At 51.4% G+C, this 25960-nt stretch overlaps 1 protein-coding gene across 3 annotated transcripts in view; it reads right to left on the bottom strand.

Moving 5' to 3' along the window:
• Positions 1 to 25960, bottom strand: part of HRH2 (histamine receptor H2) — a 52644-nt gene that overhangs the window by 7662 nt on the left and 19022 nt on the right. Inside the window, exons 2-3 of one of the 3 annotated variants that reach the window (XR_004671752.3) lie at positions 18419 to 20018; positions 11374 to 11510 (exon numbers count right to left, since the gene is read on the bottom strand). Coding sequence is in view for 2 of the 3 variants with exons in the window: in XM_057302381.2 (XP_057158364.1) it covers positions 17203 to 17320; positions 18419 to 19494 (1194 nt within the window). In the remaining variant the exon portion in view is untranslated. Of the gene's footprint in view, positions 1 to 11373; positions 11511 to 17114; positions 17321 to 18418; positions 20019 to 25960 lie in introns of those variants that run through there. The other 2 variants (XM_057302381.2, XM_034960990.3) reach the window with 2 other exon arrangements.

The raw sequence follows: 25960 nt of genomic DNA, 5'->3' as shown, positions 1-25960 counted from the left end.
TGTTTCCCAAATATTAATTACTAATTTTTTACATGCTTCGTCTTTAAATTTTGATAGAGGTATATTATACATTTTCTGCTGTAATGATTATTTGTTAATTTCTCTTTGTAGTTCTGTCAACTTTACATATTTTTGAAGCAGGGTTATTTGGTACATACAAATTTAAAATTTATCTTTCTGGTGAACTGAACTGTTTATCAAAATATGGTGATCATATTTATCTTTAAAGATGGTATATTTAGTTGGGCGCAGTGGCTCACGCCTGTAATCCCAGCACTTTGGGAGGCCGAGGTGGGCGGATCTGAGGTCAGGAGATCCAGACCATCCTGGCTAACATGGTGAAACCCCGTCTCTACTAAAAATACAAAAAAAAAAAATTAGCCGGGCGTGGTGGCGGGTGCCTGTAGTCAGTCCTAGCTACTCAGGAGGCTGAGGCAGGAGAATGGCATGATCCCGGGAGGCGGAGCTTTCAGTGAGCCGAGATCGCGTCACTGCACTCCAGCCTGGGCGGCAGAGTGAGACTCCGTCTCAAAAAAAAAAAAAAAAAAGATGGTATACTTTTTGCTTATAGCTACTCAGATTTCTTTCAGTTAGTATTTGCTGAGTATATCTTTTTTTTTCCTTCCTATGCTTTCAAAAATTATGTTCTTTATATTTTAAGTCTCTTGTAAAAACATTTGTTTGGATTTAAAAAACCAAGCCTGACAATCTTTGTATTTTTTTAATTGGCCAATTTATTCCATTTATATTCACTGTAATTACTGATTTATTTTCATTCATTTCTTCCATCTGTTTTTGTGCTTTAAATTTGTCCCATTTTTTTCTAAATTTTCCCCCCTCTTTTCTTGTTTTAAGTTGATTTTTTTCTCATTCTCTTTCCTCCATACCATATGGAATCTCTACCTTCTGTTTTTTAAGTGATTATCCGAGGCATTTTGACATGCATATTTAGCTTTAAAAAGCCCAGTGGCAGGAGCCCCTCTCTCTCTTACTTGCCCCCCATGCTGTGCATAAGCTGGGATGAGACACCAAGCTGGGATTCCCATGCTGTGTAGACTCTAGTACAGATTACCCTTAATGGCAAAAGCCGCAATTACTTTTGCACCAACCTACCACTTGCAGAGATTCTAGTAGGTTTAATCTTCTCCAACCCCCTTCACGGTCCCACGGCCCGTCTTTGCCCTGAGCCAGAACACCGGAAGCTATTTTAGCAGATGTTAACGGGGTTCTAGGTGTGTATAACGCGATATCTGCCGAGCAGTAAGTGTTTGTGAGAAACACCTCGTTTTCACATTTCCATCCTCAGTTCCCCTTCTCATGCTAACAGCACCTTGATTCTTCTTCAGAATTCGACCTTCCCCACTTTTTGTCCTTGTAGATTAGGTGGAGTTGACCTATTTCCCTTTGCCCTGGCTTCAGGGTTGGGCACGTGACAGTTGGTTGAGGGACCCAATCCAATGAAACCAAAGCCTGGAGCTTTTTGTTAGAATAGTAGGAAAGGGACATACTTTTCCCTTGGGTCTGCAAAGATGTTAAGATAGAGGCTTGGTCCTGCTGGTGGCTCTATGGGAAGACTCCAGCTGAAGATTACAGCGGCAATCCGAGCGGGAAGCTGAGTTGAAAGTTGGAGAAAGACAAATTCCTGAGGACATTTGAGCCCTTGGGTCCGACCATGCTTGAAGCTACTCTTAGTCTCTTCAGTTCTATGAGTCAGTTACCTATCTCCCAGACCCCATCCTCTTTTAACTGGGTTTCTGCTACTTGCAGTTAAGAGAGTTCAGACTAATCATATTCCTAAATAAATGTCATTTGAATCTGAATCTCTTGTTTTTTACATGGACTGTGTTATAATATGTTCAGCCACCAGGGGACAGGACCCGGTTTCAGAGCTGCTTGGGTAGCTTTGCTCAGCCCCGCTCTGAGCCTCGGTTTCCTCATCTGTGAAATGAGTTAATAATAGCGACCTCACAGGGCTAATGTGAGGACAACGGATGATAAATGCCAGTGCCCCTTCCCATTTCCCTCCACTGCTTATCCTACAAATGATCAGACAGAACCACCATCTGTATGTGTTATCCTGCTATTTCTTGCATCTGTGCTTTTGCACAGATTTTTGTTATTCCCACTGCTTTAAATTCCTGTATTTTCTTCTTTGCTGGTCAATTTATCCTGTTTTTCTTTTCTTTTCTTTTTGTTGAGACAGAGTCTTGCTCTGTCGCCCAGGCTGGAGTGCAGTGGCACGATCTCAGCTCACTGCAACCTTCGCCTCCCGGGTTCAAGCAATTCTCCTCCCTCAGCCTCCTGAGTAGCTGGGATTACAGGTGCATGCCACCAGGCCTGGCTAATTTTTTTTATTATTTTTAGTAGAGACGGGGTTTCACCATGTTGGTCAGGCTGGTCTCGAACTGACCTTGTGATCTGTCTGCCTCGGCCTCCCAAAGTGCTGGGATTACAGGCTTGAGCCACTGTGCCTGGCCAATTTCTCCTGTTTCAATATTCTGTTCAGTATCATCTCCTCTGGGCAGCTGTCTCTGAGGTCTCCCAGAATTACTGGTTCCCTCCTGGCTCCTGCAGCCCCTTTGCCGAGGCACTTATGTCCTTGGGTTAGGTGTCAGCTTACTTGTCTGTCTCCTGGACTAAACAGGAGTGTCATAAAGGCAGGCATTGGATCTTTCATCATCTACCTTGTCCAAGTTTATAGTAGGTGTTCATGTGTGTTTTGGATAGTGATTCTCCTGTCTTCTAACTTCCCAAATTCACAGATGGTCAGAGGCAGTTCAGCTTCTCCCCTGCTGTCTCCGGTAGCCGGTACCCACTTTCTGGCTTTATTTCACCATCTACCTTCTCACCGCCAGCCTGTAAGAGCCTTGTGGGCAGGAACCCTTGAGGGAGACAGTGAGGGAGGTTTACCACTTCAACAAATATCTGAGCAGCAATTGCATGCTAGGAGCGAATGGGAGGAGGTGTGAGATTTGGAACCAGGAGTTCCGTGTTCTGTCTGAGCCTTCCTCATCCCCTGCTGCTGGGTCTCACACAACTCCATCTCTCTCCATTCTTCAGTCCCTCTCCACATCTGTACAACAGGGACAGTCCTGAAGAAGAGGCTGTCAGAGCCATGAGATGAGATGGGAGAAGTGGAATGTTTTGAAATTTCAGGGAATCCTCCTTCTCTTTCTCTTCCTTTGTAAATGCTTTGTCCCTGAGGGTCCCTAAAAACTGACAGTAGATCACGCCTCTAATCCCAGCACTTTGGGAGGCCGAGGCGGGCGGATCACGAGGTCAGGAGGTCAGGAGGTCAAGACCATTCCGGCTAACACGGTGAAACCCCGTCTCTACTAAACATACAAAAAATTAGCCGGCTGTGGTGGTGGGCGCCTGTAGTCCCAGCTACTCGGGAGGCTGAGGCAGAAGAATGGCGTGAACCCAGGAGGCTGAGCTTGCAGTGAGCCGAGGTCACACCACTGCACTCCAGCCTGGGCGACAGAGTGAGACTCTGTCTCAAACAAACAAACAAACAAAACAAAAACAAAAACAAAAACAAAAAACCGACAGTAGAGGGACTGGGTGCTGAGGCTCTGGGCTGATCCTGTACTGAACAACACACAAGAAACCCCAGACGAGAGGGTCAGTTTCACCTGCATCCTGGGAACTGGCAGGTCTCTCCTTTAAGAGGAAATGGAAGCGGAGGAGGTTGGGGAAGAGAGGGGATGGCTCCTGCCCTTGGGGCCAGCCACAACCCACCTCACAGGGGTCTTTCTCATTGCCTTAGGCTATTGCTAAAATTGGAGGCGACCCTTTTCTCTAGGCCATACTTATTTTTTGGTTGTTTTAAAATACGCCATGGTGGAAATTTCAGGACACAAATTCACCTGGAGACCAATCACAGTGTTCTTTTCATTCCCCCTTGTTTTCTGCCACAAACCAACATTACCCAATATGCCCAAATGACCACACTTCAGCCCTCTGCCCATGAAAGGAATTCTTTTCTTACGGCCTTCTCCTGGTTTTCTGGAAGTAAGCACAGAGGGTTTGCCTGCCCCCAGGGTCTGCTTTGAAGGAGACTGAGGGGCAGTGCGAATGGCAGGGATGTCCCTTCAAGGCAGGGCTCACTTCATCCGGCGTTAACAGGCAGCGTGAGCAGGTTGCTGAGCAGCTCGGGGAGACTCCCAGCAAGAGCTTTGCAAACACTCTGGGTTCGCTTTTGCACCCAATGAGGTGAAATGAACCCCGTGGGACTTACTTGAGATCAACAGTTGTCAGTCACAGGCCTTAACCCCTTTTACATTTTTTCCATGACAAAGGGAAAGTGTGGGTCTGGGAGCTTTAGGCCCATAAAGGGAATTTTGATAAGGGAGCTCCTGGGACACATATCCCTGAACACTCATGAGCTATAGCCTCGGACCTGACCGGGAGGCTGCGAGAGGGAGGGGGTTGGCTGTGGCTCTAGCAGGATCCCTGGATTTGCTGGTGAATGAATAAGCGACTGGCAAGAAGTAGCATTTACTAAGTGCTCGTGTTCTGGGGCCTGAGCTGGGTGTTTTGCATCTTTTTTTCTGTTTAACTGTCTCAATGGCACGATAAAGCGAGAACAAATGTGTGCGTTTAACAGACCATGAACGTGAGGCTCCACGTAGGTAAGGGCTGCCCCAGGTCACACAGTAGCAACGCTCAAATCTGAACCCAGGGCTATCTGACTTCAAAGCGTGCTTCTCTCCCACTGTGACATGCTGCTTCCTGTGGGGCAGACTAAATGGATTAGGCGAAACGGCACAGACGGATAATACGAGGGACACGGAGATGATCTGGGCAGGGCTGCTGGTCTCCAGCAACTTAAGGGTGATAAAATGTTTGGGTTAATTGCTGCAGTGTAAAAACAAAACTGCATGTGTGCATAACGTGAGCCTGTAAGCGAGCGTGTGCAGGTCGTTGTGCCAGTGTATGCACAGGTGTAAACTACACACAGGGGCACGTCTGCTTGCACGCAAGAGCGTGTGTGTGCTCCAGTGCCTGAGTGTGCATGGGTGTGTTGCCTGTGAGTGTGGGTGGGCGTGCACCAGCAAGATTGTATGGCCATTTCTGGCTCTGGAGTTCACAAGAGGCTCCATGGAGCAGGTGGCATTTGAGTTGGGCCTGTTGCCATGAGGGGTGTTTGGGGAGGTGGGCAAGGCTCTTCAGGCGGAGAGCAGCCTGAGCTGTGGGATATGCTCTGAGAACAGGGAATGGCCTATCTCAGCTGAAGAGGAAGAAGCATGGGGCTGAAGAGATGAGAAAGGCAGAAAGGGATTCTGTAGTCGGAGTATGAAGGTCTTAATTGAGGAATTTGTGTGTGATCTGGCAGGCACTGGGGAGCCACTGAAGGCTGTAGAGCAGGGGAGTGTCAGGAATTGAACAACGACTGGACTAAGTCTGTGACCCGGACAGCTCTTCTTCAAATTCTGTGAGTGTGTGGGGTGGTGAATACCCCAGCGGGGGAATGGGGAAGGGAGCTTGCCTCTCTGGCAAGGCATATTCACTCACTGCTGGGAGAGAGGAGGCTGCAGGGGGTGGGTCTGGGCAATTTTCATGGGCATCCTCTTTAAAGGTAAAACTTCAGGCAAAATGTGTGACTCAGCACTGTCTTTGAGCATGTAGTGTGTGCTCAGCCTGGGACGCCTCACCCCCACCAGCAGTCATGCCAGCGGGGGACTTAACAGAAGAGGGGACTGGCCTTCCCTGGGGTTGAGCACCCTGACTGAGGTCACACAGCTGGTGAGCAGAGGGACCGGGATCCTGCCACCTCCGCTAGGTGCAAACCCTGTGCTGAGCCCTAAGAGCTACCACGGGAGGCCACCATCCGCTGAGCTCCTGCTGCACTGCGGCCCGGCTCTAGCATTTTCTATGTCTTAACTCAGTTCCTTCTCACCCCAACCCCATGGGGCAGGTGCTGAGATTCTCCCCGTCTTATAGAAGGAGAAGTTAAGGCACAGGAGAGGTTAGAAGAGCCAGCAAGGGGGCCACACAGCCAGTAGGCGGCGCTGAGTGTGTTGCAGCAGGTCCCACGGAAGAAGTAAAGGTGTGGGAGCCCTACTTCCTGCGGAGCCCCTCCCCCACCCCCCTGCCATCCACTTCCTGCTGCTGACCTAGGATTGCTGGCAATAAAACCGCAAGAATGTGCATGGAGGAGGCCCTTAACATCCACACTGTCACTTAACTTTTACAACCTCCACATGATCGATATGACAGATATTTACCCTGTTCTTCTCTCTAACAGATGAGGGAGTCTTGGCCCAAAGAACTTCAGTCACTTGCCCGGGACTCACAGTGAGTGGTGGAGCCTTGAGAAGTCCAGGGTGGCCCCACGGCAAAGTGGGGGGCTCCCTGCCTTATAAGGCACAAGGCGGAGCTCAGAGGGGGCCCAGAGTTGGCCCACACTGCTCCAGAATCGGGGTCACACTCAGGTCTCCCAAGTCCTGGACTGTGTTCACCCTGCCCTGCTGCTCGAACTTTTCAATAACTGCCACTTTGAGATGGGCTGACTTGACGTACCCTCGCCTCAAAAATGTGAAATGTTTTTTTCAAACTGAAGGAAACTCCCAGGCCCCTGCCCACTCATGCCAACGGTGGCTCACACACAGGTGATTCTCAATGTCAGTCACCATCCCTCATTACATCCCAGCCCTGTGAGGCAGGCAAAGTGTCATGCCCATTTCATAGATGGGGAAACTGAGGTTCAAAGAGCCCTGCTGTTTGCCCCTGGGCATTTGGCAGTGCCTGGCAGAGCTGGGAATCACCTGGGCTGTTGAGCGCTGTGTCTTGGGTGTAGCCCCTGAATCGCCGTGCCAGTTTCTTTGGTTTGAGACCTTTACTGGCTCTGTAGCCTCTGACTGGCTCAGGCCTTGGACCTGGGCACCTCTCAGATGGTTCCTCCTCAGCCCCTTCGAAGACTCCTCTCCCCTCTTCCCTGTTCCCTGGCCCATCCTTAAATGCTGGTGGCCCCTTCTCCTTGAGGTCTACACCCTCTTCCTTAGTTTGCCGCCCCCGCAGCACTTCTAGGGCCCTCTTGCTGATGTGGGTTCGAGGAACTAATAACCTTCCGATGTGGCTGGCAGCAGGGAGGCCCCCACAGCCTGTCTAGAAAACAGTGAGGGGAAGTGTAGCACAAGGCTTCATATACCTCTCCCCTTTAGCCAGTAACTGTTTCCAGAAATTCCGTTTCTAGGGAAATAATCTGAAAGAAACAAAGTGTTCCCTGCATGAAGATGTTTATCATAGGGTGAAGAGGAGACAACAGCCAGATGCAACAATAGGGAAGGGTTTTCTCGCACCTACTCCTGCGCGAGCTGGTGACCTCTAGGGCTCACTGGGTGCCGGACACTGTTCTCCAGCCTCTATATTATTCGCTCCTTTAATCCTTGTAACAACTTTTTGAAACAGGTACTAGTAACATCCCCTTTGACAAGTGAAGAAACCGAGGCTTGGCAAGGTTAATCAGCGTGCCCAAGGTCAGCCAGCTCCCTGAAGTCTGACTCTACCAGCCTCAACCGTTACCAGGGCAGCGATGGTTAGCAGTCACAATTACCAGGTAGTTGTTGGGAGAGGGTCAACGTGCTGGGCAGCATGAGATGCCTGTCAGGTGGGGCAGGCTGGGCTGGACTTTGCAATGCAGGGAGACTGCTTGGCCCCTGGCCCTGGCTTGTCTGTGTCATCGGCACGGGCCCCGCCACTCAGGCAGCAATGGCAGGCGAGGGCAGAGACAATTTCTGAAGTCCCAAGCAGAAACGGTGGAGAGAGTGTCAATGTGCATTAGGTTTGCAAGAGCCCCTGTGAGCCGTTCCCCACCACCCAGGGCGGAGGTGGCACCACCTGGGGAGTGGGGTGGTAGGCTGAGTCAGATGCTAGGCTGGGCCCTGCTTCCTACCCCCAACACTCTCCTGTTGGGTGAAAACCCAGATTGCAGAGGAGCTGGGGTCACTGGAAGGTGAGTTTGGGGGGTCTGAAAGCACAGAGGCTATGCTCCACTTCCCATCTAGAGGCTCAGGACAAGGCTGTCTCAGAAGAAGGGGCCCCTGTAGGGAAACAGAAATAGCAGCTAGGAGGCCTCATGCTGCACCCCAGTTCCTCTTCCCTCTCCTCCACAGGGGCTGCAGGAGATCGTCAAAATCTCGCAGAGCCTACGGTGAGCCTGAGCACATGGCTGAGCCTTGGGGACTGCCTGCTCCTAGGGGTGGGGGCCCATAGCAGAGGTCAAGGCCTGCAGGGGGATGTAGCTGGCTTTGGATAGTGCCAGGGAGAGCCCAGGAGCCGGCCGACTATGTCCACGCAGGTGCCATGGATAGAGAAGCTGACAAGACAGGTCTGGAGTGGCCCAGAGAATGCCACTGGGGCCAGACAGCCTCCGGGGACTTACACTGGGGGGATGCAGGTGGGGAGGGGAGAGAAGCCTGTGCGGACTGCATGCCGCTTCCAAAGCCACCATGTTTACTACTGGAAGTGGCTGAGCTCCCTGACCTGGAAAATTTAAGTTTTTCCATCATCTGTGAAGTGGTGGCCTATGAGGTCCCGGAGCAGAATAAAACAAAGTATCTTACACCTGGGCACAGCCAGGTGTGTGCGCCAAGCTCCACTCCTGGGGCAAGGGCACTCACTCAATTGGTCCTTCCCCAGCCCTGGGAGGGAGGCACTGGAATGATCAGCCCCATTTTTCAGATGAAGAAGACACAAGAGTTTGAGAGAGAGGAAGTCACTCGCTCCAGGTCAGCCAGCCAGCAAATTGGGGAGGTCAGCCTTCAGAGCTCTGGCAACAGACCACTGCCATGTCATAAATAGCTTCCCAGCTTGCGAGAGTGTCTGGTAAGGGACGAGTGAATGGGGGAGACGGCAGGAAACTCAGCAGCCACAAAAGGGAGAGACGTGCAGCCTGTTCAGGAACGAACACCAGGTGGAACAAAAGCGGGGCAGAACAAGAGCATGTGCATCCTCTTACCACCATGATATTAAGGCCATGTCTGCACCCGGACCAAGATGGGAAGGGAGCACAGAGCTGTGACTTCAGGGACTAGGAAGGATGGCAACAGACCTGGGGTTCTCTATGACTTTCCATTTTATCTTCCATTTTCACAGTAAGTTTTAAAACTCTATGTCTCCAGATTCAGCATGAGAAGGAGAAGTTCCTTGAATCCTCTGGGCACTGGGGACAGCCAGGCCACCCACCCTGGGTAACAAAGGGATGTGGTCAGTCCTCACGTGAGGAGGGACTGAGTGTCCTCCATGGACCTGCGACGTCCCGTCTGTGAGGCCCTCGCTACTTTCTGCAAATTTCTACATGGATCAGAGACAGGAGAAGCAGGCACACTGATGGTTGTCTAGCACCACGTGCCAGTTTTTGGCAGTCGGGACCACCTCGACTTCCTATCTCCAGGCAGGGTGGGGAGGGAATGGTCCTTATGCCCCAGGAGAGCCTCAAGGGCTGTGCACACCCTGCAATGCAGGCACACCCCCTTCCACCCTCTGAATGCTCTGCCACAAACAGCCACTGCGAGCGTAATGAAACCCCCAAAACAGGGAGCCCTGTGACTCACCACTGCTGCTTCAGGGACAGGGACAGCTGCCAGAATTCTTAGCTCTCTTTTACAGATGGGGAAATTGGGACTCAGAGAGGGATGCGATCTCTCCAAGCTCACACAGTCAATCTGTGGCAGGGGAATGAGAAAGTCTGGTCTGGTCTCCTCTCCCCATGGCTGGGGCTCTCTCTGCAGTCCCGCCCTATGCCCAGCCTGCACCCTCACCTGCCCCTGGCTCCCGGACTGGCAACTCAAGTCGTGACAAGGACACGCTTTACTGAATTTGCCTCCACACTTCGAGCGACTCATTAGTATAAAAAACACGTTCCTCACCACCCTTGCCAGAAGATTCTTGACACAACACAGTTGGGGGGTTGGCACGCTCTCTCCGTTGTTAAGTATTTATATATAGTTAGTATTGGAATGGTCCCCGGACACCGATCCAAGTCTCCCGTTTTCAGATGGGGGGCACCAGGCTTAGGGTCAGGACCCCCCTGGAACAATTCAGTAGCACAGCTGAGACATAAATCCACAGAGCCTGCCCTGAACTTTCCAGCTGCTCCTTGGCAAATGGGCCATGGGGAAAAAAAATAAATAAAGGCTGCCACTTACTAAGCATTTGCTCTGTGCCAGGCACTTTGCATAAATCGGTGCTAAATCTTATCCTAATTCTCTCAGGGAGGCATTTTTATCCCCATTTTGCAGATGAGCAAGCTGAGGCTCAGAGAGGGCAAGCCACCTGCCCAAGGTCACAGAGCCAGGGGCTGGAAATGGCACACATTTCTTCCCCCACGCCAGGGTTGGCAAATGATAGCCCACAGGCAAATTGAGCCCACCATCTGTTTTTGTTGAAATGGTTGAAAAATAATAGAATAACATTTCGTGACCCTGTGAAAATGATATGCCGCTCAAATTTTTGTGTTCATAAATATACAGTTTTATGAGAACACAGCCATCTCCATCCATTTATGTATGGGCTGTGGCTGCTTTCACCCTACAAGGGCAGAGTTGCAGCACTGCAACAGGGATTGAATGGGCTGCACAGCCTCAAATATTTACTATCTGGCCCTTTGCAGGAAAAGCTTTCTAACTCCTGCCTTTTGCTGGGCTGTCTCCTGAAGGGTCTCAAAAGTATGCAGCCCCCATACAGTTGTGTAGGCCGTTTTCTGCACAAAAGCATCAGGTGAAGGGGTCAAGGGCCTGCAATCAGCCCTCCATCTGCTTGCCAGGCTGTGCACCCTGGGGCCGGGTCCCCTGGAGGAAGGGCCTTTTCCTCATTTGTTCACCTTTCTGTGCTCCTTTTTTTCCCTCTTTTTTCTTTTTTTTTTTTGAGATGGAGTCTTGCTCTGTCACCTAGGCTGGAGTGCACTGCAACCTCCGCCTCCCAGGTTCAAGCGATTCTCCTGCCTCAGCCTCCTGAGCAGCTGGAATTACAGGCACATGCCACCACGCCCAGCTAATTTTTGTATTTTTAGTAGAGATGGGGTTTCACCATGTTGGCCAGGGTGGTCTCAAACTCCTGACCTTATGTGGTCCACCTGCTTCAGCCTCCCAAAGCGCCGGTATTACAGGCATGAGCCACCACGCCCAGCCGCTGTGCTCCTTCTTAAGGGTACAAATGTACTAGCAGTGGCCCCAAAGTCATGGTGCCCCTTCCCGCCCCATCACGGTCCCTGGGAAGGCAGCGCCTTCAGACTTGCTCAGAGGGAGTCAGGAGGTGTAGATCAGGGCAAGGGCAGGGCAGGGGAGGGGAAGGAGGGGTTCACAGGTAGAAGCCAGAGCCTCCAGTGGCTTCCAGTCACCATCCCCAGACCCACGCAGGAAGGTTCTCTACCTTTCAATGACTCCTGGGGGGGCCACGATTTATTCTCCTTGACTTTTGAGGCTGTAAAGGGCTTCCCACCTCCTCTCTGCTCTCCTTCCCCTGACTTCCTCTCCAGGAGTGGGAGGGGCTCTCACTCCCCAAACTCTCTGAAGAGACAAAGAGGAAGAGGATTAACTGTGAGCTTGCGCCGTTGCTCCGCGTGGCCGCTGTGCAGAAGTGCAGGCCCTGAGAAGCTGGGCGGGCAGGGATTTGGGCTCCGGTGGCCCACGATGCAGCCTCGAGCTCTCCACCCAGGGCCTGCAGAGGCCACGAGCTGCCCTAAAGCCCAAACACTTGGGGAAGGAAAAATGGGCCCTTGGATGGAAGAAAGGGAAGGAAAGAAGAAACAGACGGGAGGGAAAAATCACAGCAAAAAGGATGGAAGAAAGGGACGAAGGAAGAAAAGGCGGAAAATAAAGATAGCACCGTGGCAATGTTATGCTAAGTGAGGGGAGCCAGGCACAGAAGAGCACCTGTTCCATGAAATGTCGCACAGGCAGATCCAGAGAGGCCGAAAGCAGATGTGTGGCCACCTCGGTGTGAAGGTGCAGGGAATGGAATGCAGGGAGCGTGGGGGTCAGCTCAGAGGTGCAGGGTTTCTTTTGGGGGGCGATGAAATGCTCTAAAACGGATTGTGATTGTGGATGCACAACTCCATGAATATACTAGAAATCACCGAACTGTCCACTTTAAACAGGTGAATCCTATAATATGTCAAATGTAGCTTGATAAAACTGTTATAATAAAATGGAAAGAAAGAAAAAGGCAGGCAGGCAGGCAGACAGACAGGAACAAGAAAAAGAGATAGATGGTGAAGAATGAAAATTCTCGTTTGCTGAAGTACCTGTCACATGCCAGGAATGATGCTAAATGTCTGCGCCCCTTACACCTTTTCTGATTTTCCATGGAAGCCTGATGATTATCAGCATTTTACAGTAAGGAAGCTGCAGCTCAGACTGGAGAGTGACTTGCCTGAGGTTATCAAACCTGTAAATGGTGGGGTCATGACTCATACTAGGCAGACCCACCCTCCAACACCCCAGGAGAGCACCCCCAGCAGCTGTGAGATGGGGCAGCAGCTTCACAAGGCAGCCAGCAGGTTCCCGAGTGGCGGGGCCAGCTGGGGCCCCTGACTGAGGGGTGAGCTGCCCTGGGTGTAATGCAAAGTGCCCTCATAGAGGCCGGGCAGGAACGCTGAAACCATGTGCTAAAGGGAGCATTTCACTAAGCTGGATGTATAAGTTAACAAGCTGGGGCTCTTGAAGGGGTGAACACATTCAGACCCTTAAGGAAACTGATCTTCTGGGCAACAGCTCTTCTTCAGAAGTGTGTGTATCAGACACATGGTCGCAGCCTCATCTTCTGAGATTGGATTTGGAGCAAAAGACAAAGTCAGCCTTGCTCCTCAAGCTGTGCCCCTGACTTCTGGCCAAACCAGGACACGCCGTGGTGATGCTGTGGATGCAGTCCAGATTATTGGGAACTCCGGATTCCCATCCTGACTCAGAAGCTCGCTGTCTGTGCTATTGGGCAGAAGTTGCACCACCTTCCCGGGTTCATCTGTGCTGGAGTTGGAGAGGGGTTAGTCTGTTCCCACCCCGAGGTTCTATGATTCAGAGCTGGTACTGGATTCTGCCAGGAAGCCTGCCTCTGATGCCAGTATTTGGAGGGAGACTTATTGTGACATCCAAGCTAAAAAGGGGAAGCAGGAATCTCTGAGTTCTTATGAGGTTTCTGGAACTTCCCTCTTACAGATGTGGTTTCCTAATCTCTACAGTGGGGGTGGGTTCACTTCTCAGGGTTCCTGGGGGCCTATAACAAGACATCCACTCATTCATTTATTCAATCAGCAATATTCCTGGGCCTGTTCTGTGCCAGGCACAGTGCCACGTGTTAGGGTCCAGTAGTGAACAACACAGACAGGGACCTGTCCTATGGAGCTTATGATCTAGGGGGAGCAGACGTTAAACCAATAGGATAAGTCAAGAGGGGGAAGAAGGGGGCCTGGGCTGAGGGGAGCCTGCATGGGGTTAGACACCATGTGGGCTGAGGGGGGCCAGAGGGGCAGGAGAGGAGGTCGTGGCAGGGCAGGGCCTTGGAGACAGGGACAAGAATTTGGTGTTTTACTCTAAGCAATAGGAGAAGTGGAGTATAATCTAATTTATGCCTGAAAACCTCTCAGAGGGAAGGAGAGCAAATTCAGAGAGCTAGTCAGGGGCCAGTTGGGATGCTGGGCTGATCAGGGGACAGAAGAAGAGCTGGAAGGAGTGGGGAGGCACCAGCTGTGACTGCAGCCCTCCAGGCATCAGGAGTATTGAAGCCACAGGCAAAGGCCCAGGGACTGTGCAGGCATGAGGACGGGCCACGCCCGGAGACTGTGATAGCCCTGGTGCTAATGAATATTATCTCCTGCCTTGGGAGATTACCATGAACAAGAGAATGGGTGGGGAAAGGGCTCAAAGAGACCTCGGCAGGGGTCCAGAAACACAGGGTTCTCCTCCCAGCCTCTCCTGAGCTTGCTTCACACCTCAGACGGGTCACTTGCCTCCCTGTGCCTCATTTTCCCTATCTGGTATCTGTAGGGCTAGCACTGGGGTGATTGATAGTCAAAAACAGGGCCAAGTTCAAATCCAGACAGCATTTCGTCCTAGAGTCTAGGCTTTGGGATCAGAGAGACTCGGGCTCAAATCCTAGCTCTGCCACTCATTAAGGCTGGCGGCCCAGGCCAGCTCCTCTGTTTCTGGGAGTCCCCTGCTGGCGGGGGCCACGCCGTGACAACGCCTGCTGTAGAGTAACATTCCTATGAGAAGAGGGCCTCAGCCTTTCTCACTGCTCTACTGCAAACAGTGCTGGCAGGTGGCAAGTCCTTGGTAAATGCTTCTCACCGAGCTCTGGGGGGTTTATTCCGGCTGGGGCAGAGGATGGTGGCTGGGCCTGGGGAGGTGGCAGGAAAGGCAGCAGGACGGGGGGCGGGGACCAAATCAGGACGGGCCAGAGGGTTGGGACTTGTGGGAGGCTGAATAATGGCCCCCAAATGTGTCCACATCCTAATCCCTTGAGAATGTTACCTTACACGGCAAAAGGGACTTTGCAGATTCGATGACGTTATGGAATTTGAGCTGAGGCTCGAGAGTAGCGTGGGTTACCCAGGCGGGCCTCCGTGCAATTGCGAGTGTCTTTCTAACAAGGAGGTAGAGGGAGAGAGCTGACTACAGCAGAGCAGAAGGTGACGTGACCTTGGAAGCAAAAGGCTGGAGTGATGTGAGAGGGGCCCTGAGCCAAGGCATGCAGGCTGCCTATAAGTGGGGAAAGGTAAGGAAAGGGAGGCTCTCTGGAAGCCTTCAGAAGGAACCAGCCCTGCTAACACCTTGATCTCAGACATCTGGCCTCCTGAACTGCAACGGAATAACGTGTGTTGTGTTTGGCCACTAGGCTGGTGGGGATGTGTTATGGCAGCCACAGGAAATGGACACAGGGCTACCTATGTGCAGGCGGCCGTGGGAGGCAGAGGAGGGTCCTGAGCAGGGGCACTACACTGAGATTCATAATTTAGGGAGCTCACTGTGAGTGATGGAGCAGACAGGGAGCGGCTGGGAGCAGGGGTATCTGAGAGGAGGCAGGGGAGAGGTGATGAGGGATGGACAGTAGGGGTCAGAAAGGGGCGGATGGTGTCTGCCCACAAGGCAGCCAGCAGGTTCTCAAATGGTGGGACCAGCCGGGGTCCCTGACTGTGGGGTGAGCTGCCCTGAGTGTGCTGCAAAGAGCACTCATAGAGGCTGGGCAGGAACATTGTGGGGTGGCTGCTGGTTGGCCACAGGGAAGGGAGGACCAGCCAGCTTGGCCACTCTATCTTCTGGAGTCACCCCTTGGCTGACGGTGCCCCCACCCCACCCAGGGCAGGCTGGCTCCATTCCCTTTGGAATTCTTGGCTCAGGCAGACAGCCCAATCTTGGCAGTGATAACGGCTCTGGGTCAGTGCGGGTTTGTCCCCAGACGGAGAGCTGGAGGACATGCTATCAGCCAGCAGGGAAACTGGCAGCCGAGCTTATCGAGGGACACACGAGGCCCTGATCGCCCTGGCAGTCTTGGTGGGAATATCAACCTCTGGCTGTTCTTGGCTCCCTCCGCCCTCCATGCCCTCAACCACAGTGTGGGGCCCTCTGACTGGCTCCCCCACCCTTCTCTGCCAAAGCCCTCTGCCCCTGCTCCTGGGGGCTGGAGGACAGACCACAGCCGTGATCTCCAGGAGCATGGGCTCTGGACTCGGATCTGGAGGCCCTGCCTCCACGGCTGCATGCATGACCCTGGGAGGCATCACCTCTCTGCTGGCCCTGGTTTCTTCACAGCCCCCCACCCAGGGTGCCCAGGAGGATCAGAGCAGGAGATGGACACTCATACCCTGCAGCATGCCGGGAGCCCGGAGGACAGTCTGCGGCAGGCGCTGCTATTTCTGTTGTTGCTCAGATCGCAACTTTGGGTTGTATCCCTTGGGGCAGTTTACTTGACTTCTGTGTGCCTCAGTTTTCCCACCTGTAAAGTGGAGATTAAGCAAGTCCCTGCTTCACAGGGTTGTGTGGAGGATGAAGTGAGGCCCTGAGTCTCAAGGGTCCAGCCCTGCCTTGGATGAAAGGGTCTTTCTCGTTTACATTTAAAAGCTCAGAGGTCTCCTCTCTGGGATGGGCTCCCGGGCCCATGCGCCAGCCCCATCTGGGCTTCAATCCTTGGCATGTGTGGCTCTGAATCTGACCAGTCAGCTTCTTAACTAGACCATGAGCAATTGCAGGTGGCCGAGGGTGGCACAGGGTGGAAGATGCTCTATCTCACTTTGTGCCCTTAGCACTTGGTGCAGGGGTGGGAGTAGGGTGCCCCTGAAGAGCAACTAATGCCTAGAAACAATGTCAGACATCTGAAATGGGCCAGTAGTGGATGCTCAATGAATGTTAGCTATTGTTGTTAAGTGCTTATTGAATGAATAAGTTCCCTTAAGGACTCAACTGAAAAGGTGGCTTATTAACCCAGGGCTCAAACAAGTAACGGCAGCACAAAGTGATATACAAGACTAAACCCAAGAGTGGCAACCACCTTCTAGCTGAACCACATCCCTGTATTTTTTTATACTTTGTGAACTAAGTCAGCTTTGCACTCCAGCTGCCTCCTGAATAAGAGATTGCGCAAGGATATGGTAGGTGGGCGTTTTACCCATCAGGACTGGAAGCAGAAGTTTCCAGGTGTGCACTTGGAGGGTGGATTTGAGGGGCAGGGTTCAGGGCCCGAGGCCACAGTTCAGTGCAGGAGCAACCAGGCTTGCTTCAGATGAACAGTGGTGAAGGAGCAGAGGGCCCAGGACCCAAGTCTATGGAGGGACACTCCACCCCTGGGAATGGGGGTGGCAGCTGCAAGGACCAGAGGGAATATATAGGGTTCTCACTAGGCAGTTTTGCCTCCACAACTCCAGAACCTGGAGCCCTTGTTGGTGGGTCTGCAATATCCACGCAAGCTTTTCTTGAGTCTGATGCTCAGCGCTCCAGCGTGGACTTATGTCCTATTGGGAGATGGCAGAGCATGTTCATGTCCCTTCGCTCATGTGAGCTTCAGGCAACTCTGGAGGGCAAGTAGGAAGCCCGGTGAGGGAAGACCAACTCTCTATGAGATGAGGAAACTGAGGCCTGAGATGGGGAGGAACTTGCTCAAGATACAAGTTGAGTGATGGCAGAGCTGAGACCAGGGCTGTGCCATTGATTTTCTGTAACTTCATCACCATAAACCCAAAAAATCTCATTTCTACATCCCAAGTATTCATCATAATTCCTGGCATGTGGTAGGAATTGGATGAATGTTTGCAAATGAATGAATGAACAAATGAATGAATGAATGGGTCAGTTCCACAGACCAGCATTCTGGAAGGCAAAGCCATGGTCTGTGGGAAGAGAAAGGAAAGCAACATTTATTGAGCAACTTCTATGTGCCAGGTATCCTCTGAGCATTCTTTCATTTGCTCCTCTCAGAAGCTAAAGCCCAGACCAGTAAGCTGTCTCTCCTCACAGCGAGCTTCCTCGGTGCCACTCAGGTCTTTGGTGTGGTTTCCCTTAAGATCCTGCATTGGCTTTTTCACCAGTGAATTTATCCAAATCTCATTCTGATTCTGTACATCTTTTCCACCTGGTGCCCTCTGGGAGGGGAAATCCTGTTGTCCTCCCTTGCATCTCCCGCACTCTGAACATCCCAGAGTCTGCAAGCTTTTAAGATCTATGGCCTCCTTGATTTTGCTTTCCTCTCTTTCCTCTCTCATGAGTCAGTGCCACAACCCCCTCGTCTACAGTCTCATCCTCTGGTCCACATCTTAGGGGTACCCAGAGCCCTCTTTCCAAAGCATAGATCTGCTTAAGTTACCCTTTCCCTTGCTTCTAACTCTTTCACCTTTCCTAAAATCTACAGTATCATGCCCAAACTCAGCCGCCTTCAAGGCCCCACCTTTCTGACTCCACTGGCCTCTTTCCCCACCGACTTACACCCCCCCACAGTAAGAGCTGATGCATAGCAGGTGCTCAATAAATGCTGAACTGAGCTGAGTTTCTCATTTAACCCCACAACAGGCCCGTCAAGTGGCAGCATTGGTGACATGGTTACTTGAGTGCTATCCTGGAGGGGTTGGTTGAACACTTACAACTCCTCAGTGGCAGTCAGGCTTCAAACATAAGACTTCTAATTGTAAGGACCACGTAGCTGGGAAAAAGGGCTTGCGAGTTCCGAAGTCAGGTGACCGCTCTTCAGGCCCCAGCTGTGCGGCCCTTGCCAAGTCCTCTGAGAATTTTAATGTGCTCCTTTTAAAATGGAGCTAAGTTCTACCTTTGGGGGCCGTTGGGAGGATTAAGCAAGAGGGTGTTTACAAAGTGCTCATGAAGAGTTCCTAGAACATAAACCAGCACCACCTAAACAGCAGCTCCCTTAATCATTCCCATCAGTAGCATCCCCTCCCAGTGCCCCCATCCTGTGCACCAATGGCTAGGGCTATTACCTGTCTGTGGCTCCCTGGGGGGCCGTGACTTCTGTCCCACTCCACACCTGCAGCTTCAGGGGTTTCTCTTCCTGTTGCCTGGGTTCTCGGCTTTGGGTCCTGGACAGCTGAGAGGCATTGGACCTCAGAGAAGTTTTGTGGGAGTTGCGGTTGGCCAGCCTGCAGCAGAAGAGCTGTTGGTACCCGGTGCGGAAGTCTCTGTTCAGCGCAGCATACAGGATGGGGTTCAGGGCTGAGTTGGCATAGCCCAGCCACAGAACGATGGCTTCTAACACCTCATTGATGGCATCATCCCCTCTCAGCCCACGGTACACAAACGCGGTGAAGTAGGGAAACCAGCAGATGATGAAGGCCCCCATGACGGCGGCCAGTGTCACTGTGGCTTTGTGCTCCCTGATGGTGGCTGCCTTCCAGGAGCTAATGTGATTGATCCTCTTGGCCTGATCCCGGGCGACCTTGAAGATGCGGTAGTAGGTGATGCACATGATCAGTAGCGGGAGGTAGAAGGTGACCAGCCCATCCACCAGCCCGTACACTTCATTGACCTGGACTTTGCACTTAGAGGTGGTATGATTGCCCTTGCTGGTCTCGTTCCTACTGTTCCACCCCAGGTGGATAGACAGAAAGGACAGGGTAATGGAGATGACCCAAATTAAGACCAGAGAGATGGCGACCCGAACTGGGGTGACCAGCACAGGGTACCGCAGTGGGTCCATGACAGCGCAGTACCGGTCGAGGCTGATCATGAAGAGGTTAAGAATGGAGGCCGTGCAGAGCATCACATCCAGGCTGGTGTAGATATTGCAGAAGACCTTGCCAAAGCTCCACTTGCAGGACAGCTGGTAGATGGCAGAGAAGGGCAGCACCAGGAGGCCGAGGAGCAGGTCAGTGATAGCCAAGGACACGATGAAACAATTGGTCAGGTTGCGGAGCCGGCGGTTCAAGCCCACGGCCAGACAGACGACCACATTGCCAGCAACGGTGATGAGGATGAGGACCGCAAGGACCACGGTGATGGTGATCTTGCATGCGGTAGAGTCCAGGCAAAAGGAAGAGGCTGTGCCATTGGGTGCCATCCTGGGACTCTACGGCTCAGTCCCCTGATCAGGGCCCCTGGTTGCTTCTTCTCTGCTCCCAATGTGACAACTATGCCAACCACTGGACTCCAAGCTCCCAACAGATCCAAAATGTGTCCAGTTTTTTTTTTTTTTTTTTTTGGCCAGGGGGTGGGGAAGGCTTCAATGACCGACTCTGGGCTGCTTTTCTAGAAATAAATTAAGCAACACCTTCTAAGGTGTTGGGAATGAATATGAATGAAGAAGAGAGAAAAGCAAGGCCTCGAAGCCAGGTTCATGGATCAAACTCCAGTCCTCAGACGGTCCCCTGAAGAGCTAGCTTCCTCCCGGGGCTGGGGTAGGTCTCCGCTTCCCAGGTTTTGCATAGAATCCGAGGCACTGTCTGGCGGTGGCTTTGGTGTCATGCAGGATGGGTCATGTGGAGACGCAGCTGTATCCCTCTCCATAGCTGGTGCCTGCTCCCATCTGCGTGATGGAGTCAAGTACTGGGGATCTCCCTCTCTGGAGTCAGTGGAGGGCAGGAGCTGAAAAGGCAAAGGTTGGATGTTAAGCACCTTGAAACCAGATAGAAAGCATGACCCAATTCAAGATGTGTCCTTCTACTAGATCTCAACCTCTTGGCAAGACCCCAGGAAGTATGGGACCAGTTTGGATACTTCTTTTTGGGAGGGACTTGGGCAATCAGGATACATACTGGGGAGGCAGAAGGGAGGCAGGATGCAAGGGGCTGGACACTGAGACTCGTGAGAAAGAGTTGGAAAGGCTGGAAGTGCTTGTACTGAGAAAAGAAGGATCTAGACACAGACTTTCAGCTCCACAAGAAGAAGGCCTGCATCTGTTTGTTCTCTGCTGGTTCCTGGTGCCTGGCCCCACAGATAGACAGTAAGCATCTGACGAATAAAGGATAAAATGAATGAACGAATAAACAAATGTAATGAATCTACTCCTCTGAAGTGCTGAGAACCGTATCTGGTGCTGCTGTTTGGCAAAATGTCATCATACTCTAAGGCGGTGGCCGACAAACTTTTTCAGAAAAGGGTCAGGTAATAAACACGTTCTGCCTCACAGCCTGTGACGGCTCGGCTCTGCCTTTGCAGTGCGAATGCAGCTATGCAGATGACGTGCCGACAGAAGAGCGTGGCTGCACTCCAACAAAACTTCAGTAATGAACACTGAAATGTAAATTTCATATCATTTTCACGTGTCATAAAAATCTCCTTTTTTTGATTTTTTTCCAAAATTTAAAAATGTAAAAACCATTCTTAGCCACGGGCTGTACAAAGCCAGGCAGAGGGCCAGATTTAGTCGGCAGTTCGTCACCTGTCATCCACGCCACCCCTGCTCCGAACGCATCTCTAAATCTTACTGGTCTTACTTGGCAGAACACGTGATCCCACATCCAGGTCAGCAGGGACAGAACTCACTCATTCCTTCTAATGGTTGCATAACAGTCTGTGGGGAGGCTCGCCATGAATAGGTTTATCCTATCATCCCCACATCACCCTCTCACGGGCATTAGGGTGGTTTCTCCTTCCTCCCTTCCTCCCTTTGCACTATTGAAGTAGTGCAAACACTACGTCAATAAAGTAACTGCATGTGCAATGCCTCTTGATTAAATAAGAGCCCCTGGTCACTAGGTAATCTCCAAGGCTCCCTTCCAGTGGTGGCTGTATATGATTCCAACTGGCGAGAAACAAGCTGAGGCCCTGTTCCACGCCCCAGTCCTTCCCTACCAGCTCCTCCTGGTTTTTCAGAGAGCAGGCAATCTCCTGAGCTCTGAGTGTGTGCAGAAATCGAGTTGATGGCGGAACCCCCTCTCAGAAGCAAGCTAATCTCCATAAAACATAAATTAAGCCTCTCCCAGGCTCTTGCCTGGAGCGGTTTGCAACCTGAATATGAGAAGCATCATTTAATCATAACGATTGTGTTCGTGCAGGGATCAGGGTTCCCGATCACCTTCTGCCACGCTCCCTGGCTCAGCCACCAGTCCTGGCAGCTAAACCTCCGGGTACTATTTTTAGCAGAGCTTTTCATTACATAAATAGCCCAAACAGCATGGGTCTCACCGCCACACTTAATTAACTTTGGAGGGGGTAGCAATAAGGGTATTTTTTTTGGAGAATCCCTATTTCTCATCAAAGTTTTTCTGAGTTACCACAACAGCCGGGTATAGGTATTTTGGCATCAGGCTGACATTTGAGTTCATGTTTGGATGAGGGGTCTTCAAATCTGAGTGGACCAGCCTCGCTTATAATTAGAAAATCCTTTCCTTCTCTCCTCTCCCGCCCCTCCTTCCCTTCCTCAGTCCTTTTCAACACATATTTCTTTGAAAACCCGCAATGTGTCAGATGCTACTCCAGGTGCTGGGGGGACAATGATGACCAAAACAGCTGTGAGTCCTTTCTTCGTAGAGTTTTCAAAGAAGCACCACTTCTGCTGTATTCCTATTTAAAGCCCAGCTCCCGTAAGTTCTGGTCACCTTTCTCGAGGGCAGGGGATTTTGTACGGCGCTCTCTCTCCCTCCCATCCTCTCCTGTCCCATGTGGGCAGAAGGATTGCCCTAGAGGGCCACGTCATCCCCTTATGGAGCAACCTTCAATGGGTTCTCTTTGCCTGTGAGGAAGAATCATGTCATCCTTGTCACCATCATTGTCACCATCATAGCTAACAAAAAATAGTCTCTCAAACTGTCCTTTCAAACTTCCAAAGTGATGACAGGCTTATTCCAGTAAGCCAAGTATCCCTGAGGTGTACAGAAAGGGCCAAAAATCAGGGCCACCACACACCTGAGCCCCTCCACCAGGAAGTGACTGCTGCTGACTGTTTGGTATGTGGGGGCCTCCCGGGTTTCTCATGCCTCTGCATGCACAATGGGCACACACTGGGCACTGTCCGCACACAGCATACATGCTACTCAGCAACTGCCTCTCCTTCACTTCTTGTAAAATTCCCAATATGTAATGGATGGCCCTCTAGGTCACTTAGATCGAAGCCATTCTTTAGGGAGCCCAGCCTGTGGCAATGCACCTGCTCTCATGAGGATATGTGCATAAGGATGTCCGTTGGCAGACGTGCAATGGCAAGAATGGAAAACAACCTAAGCTGCCAACTGCAGGGGGAAGAAGGTTTAATGAACCACGGCACAACTGTCCTGCTGGATCGTCCTGGGCAAAGCGATACCACGCATAGCAAACAAAATATCACTGAATCCTCACGACCCCACGAGTGAGGAAAACCATGTCTCCATTTAACGGTTGAGGAGACTGAGGCTCAAAGAGGCCAGGTGATGTCACACCCCTAGAAAGTGGCAGAACCTGGATTCAAATTCAGGTCAAACTCCTTTGGCCTGTACTTAATACCCATTCTTTGATCAGACTTCAACCTGTCTTTCCAACAGGGTCTCATCCAGCACTCTAGCATCTGCCTGTTAATTTCACAGACACTCAGGCAACCGAGCACGTCCCCAGATGCAGCACGCCTTCTCCCTCCTTCCTGTGCCTTTGCATCCCCTATGCCTGGTGTGTCACTCTTTCTTGTATTCACTTCAACCACTCTCCTTTCAAGGCCCAGCTCAGGTAACTGTCTCCTTGAGTCCTCCTAGATGCCTAAAAGCAGGAGTAATCTCTCTGCACTTTGTACCGAGTTAGATTGTACAGCACCTGCTGCCTTGGAGTGTTGATCTGGCTCTGTGGCATTTAATTCTGAAAAGTGCCAGGCCTATTCTGATTCTGTGCCTTTGCACATGCTGTTTTCACTGCCTGGAAGGTCTTTCCTTACCTAGAGAGCTCTTACTCTTTTTTCAAACCCTGGCCTCCTCTGTCACCTCCTCCAGGAAGTCTTCCAGAGGTAGGTTCTCCATCCTCTCTCACTTCTACCTCCCTTGTACTCACCTCAGGCAGAGGCTTGTGCTTTCTGAGGTGGACAGAAAGGGGGTGTTTTTTTAATCCCATTGGGCAGAGTTTTGAGTTTTCAAGGCCCTGGGAGCACTCTCTTCTTAGTGGAGTCCTGGTGATTCACCATGAGAATGTGTCTCCCCGGGAACTGAATTGTGGTGAGACGCAAAATACCACTTTTCTCTTCTATCCTTCCATCGGGTGGTGAAGAAGATGAGGACTTGGAGGGTGAAGATTTCCACAGAAAGAGGTAGAACTTGGCAGACAGCCCCAGGTCTGCCTGATGCCACAGCCTCCCTCTCACTGCCCCCAACTCATGAAACCCCAGAAGAAATGCCACTGGTATGCATGCAGTTAGAAAACCAGAGGGGCGAGGCCATCTAGAAAAGCAACCAAGCTGGTGACTGGGATGTGCTCCCCCTCCACGTTTATGAAATCAAGCCCAATACTTTCTTTTCCCTCTTCAGCGGGAAGTGAGACACCTTTTGCTGTTTTAGTACTTAAACCCCAGACACAGCCCTGTGGGAGCCTGGCAATTGCACACGAGCGGCCAACAATTTGGGGGAATCAGTTAAGGCTTGATTGGGCTTCTCACTCGGCCTGAAAGATAAATCTGATTTTTCCAGGCAATAATGTACAACAGGAAAAGAAAATCCTGCATCCACGCAGCGACCGCTGTGCCCGACGCCCCTTCTGGGCGAGCGTCACGGCAACCCTGTGAAGTAGGTGGTTTGATCCTTACTCTACAGAACGGACACTGTGAGGAGTGAAGGGGAGCCGCCGGGCTGAAAGCAAGGACTCGGACATTGGACAGATCTGGGTTCTAATTCCAGCGCTGTCGCTGAAATAGCTTTGTGACCTTGGGCACGTGACTTCCAACTCTCTGAGCCTCAGTTTTCTCATGTGTAAAATGGTGATGCTACTACCTTCTCTTTGACTAGATGGCTGTGAAATGAAGACAGTAAAGGGATGGAAAACCCTTACTGCCCGGCACCTGCTAGGTTCTTACCAATAACACTTTTGTCATTGGCTAAAGCTGCATGGCCAGCAAATAGCATTCATGTGCATGACACATACCGAGCAGCTTCCAGGGGAAGACACTGTGCTGGGGACTGGGCTACAGCAGTGGGCACAGCAGACACATCTGGAGCCCCCATCACAGGGGTGGGAGGAGACAACATCCGGGGCCTACTGTGGAGCTGCTTATTTATGGCAGCCGTGCTAAGAGTTATATAAAGGGAAATAGCACCGCCAGAATGTATCACGGTGTAGGTACGGAAGGCTTCCCCAAGGAAGCGATATTCGAGTTGAGATCGGTACAGATGGGAACAAGGTAACTGGGTAAACATGGGACAAGCTGATTCCAGAGAGAACAGCCACGGTGAACGTTTGGAGGAGAAAGATGGTGGGTTGTAGCCCAAGAACCCTGAGACGCCTCCGGCAGGTGGAGGGGAAGTTCGAGCAGAGAGGGTGATGTGATTGGAAGGCGGGAAAAGTGGCGCAGGGTCCCTGACCTCCTGCTGCAGATCAGGATTCGAGGGTGTGGCAGCTGGGGGTGGGCCGGAGCAGGTGGCTGCCCGGCACCGCCCAGTTCCTCATTCTCATGAGCTATTCGTTCTCAGAACTTTTCCCCTGTCATCGACCACTTCAAATGTTCCAGGTGCCTACTGAGGGTATCAGGAAGTGGCCCCAGCATCAGCACCCAAGGAGCAGCCCAAAATGGGCTGGGAGGGGTTATTTTGGGGTTGCAAGGAAGCAGGGAGTTATTTTAGTGTTGCAAGGAAGACAAGCCTCTCCAAGCCCAGAGTGGCTGCCCCGATACGAGCTGCGGACCAAAGTGGCTTCAGCCCAGAGAGTCAGAGCTGAAATGATCCCTGGCCTTCCCAGGGAGCCCTTTCTTCCCACTTAACATGGCAGAACAGCTTCATTTAAGAAATGCTGACCAATACATCGAAAAGATACCTGAGCTCATGTTTTTCACAGCACTATTCACAGTAGCTAAGATATGGAATCAACCTACATGTCCATCAGTGAATGACTGCATAAAGAAAAAGTAACAGGGCGCAGTGATTCACACCTGCAGTCCCAGCATTTTGGGAGGCTGAGGTGGGAGAATTGGCCAGGAATTTGAGACCAGCCTGGGCAACGTAGTGAGACCCTATATCTACAAAAAGTTTAAAAATTAGCTGGGCATAGTTGTGCACGCCTGTAGTGCAGGCTACTCGTGAGGCCGAGGTGGGAAGATCGCTTGAGCCCAGGGGTTCAAGGCTGCAGTGAACTGAGATCATGCCACTGCACTCCAGCCTGGGCAACTGAGTGAGAACCTGCCTCAAAAAAGAAAGAAAAGAAAAGAAAAGAAGGAAAAAAGAAACAGAAACAGTGGTATACAGACACACACACACACAAAATGGAATACCATTCAGCCATAAAAAAGAATGAAATCTTGTCTTTTGCAATATTTGACTTTCTGTGTCTGCCTTGTTTTAGTTAAAATAATATCCTCCAGTGCAACTGGAGTCAAATATTGCACGTTCTCACTCAGAAGTGGATGGTAAAAAATGTGTACACATGGA

This window comes from Pan paniscus, chromosome 4, assembly GCF_029289425.2.
Source record: "Pan paniscus chromosome 4, NHGRI_mPanPan1-v2.0_pri, whole genome shotgun sequence".
Lineage (NCBI taxonomy): Eukaryota > Metazoa > Chordata > Mammalia > Primates > Hominidae > Pan > Pan paniscus.
This window is presented reverse-complemented; position numbering and strand designations above follow the sequence as displayed.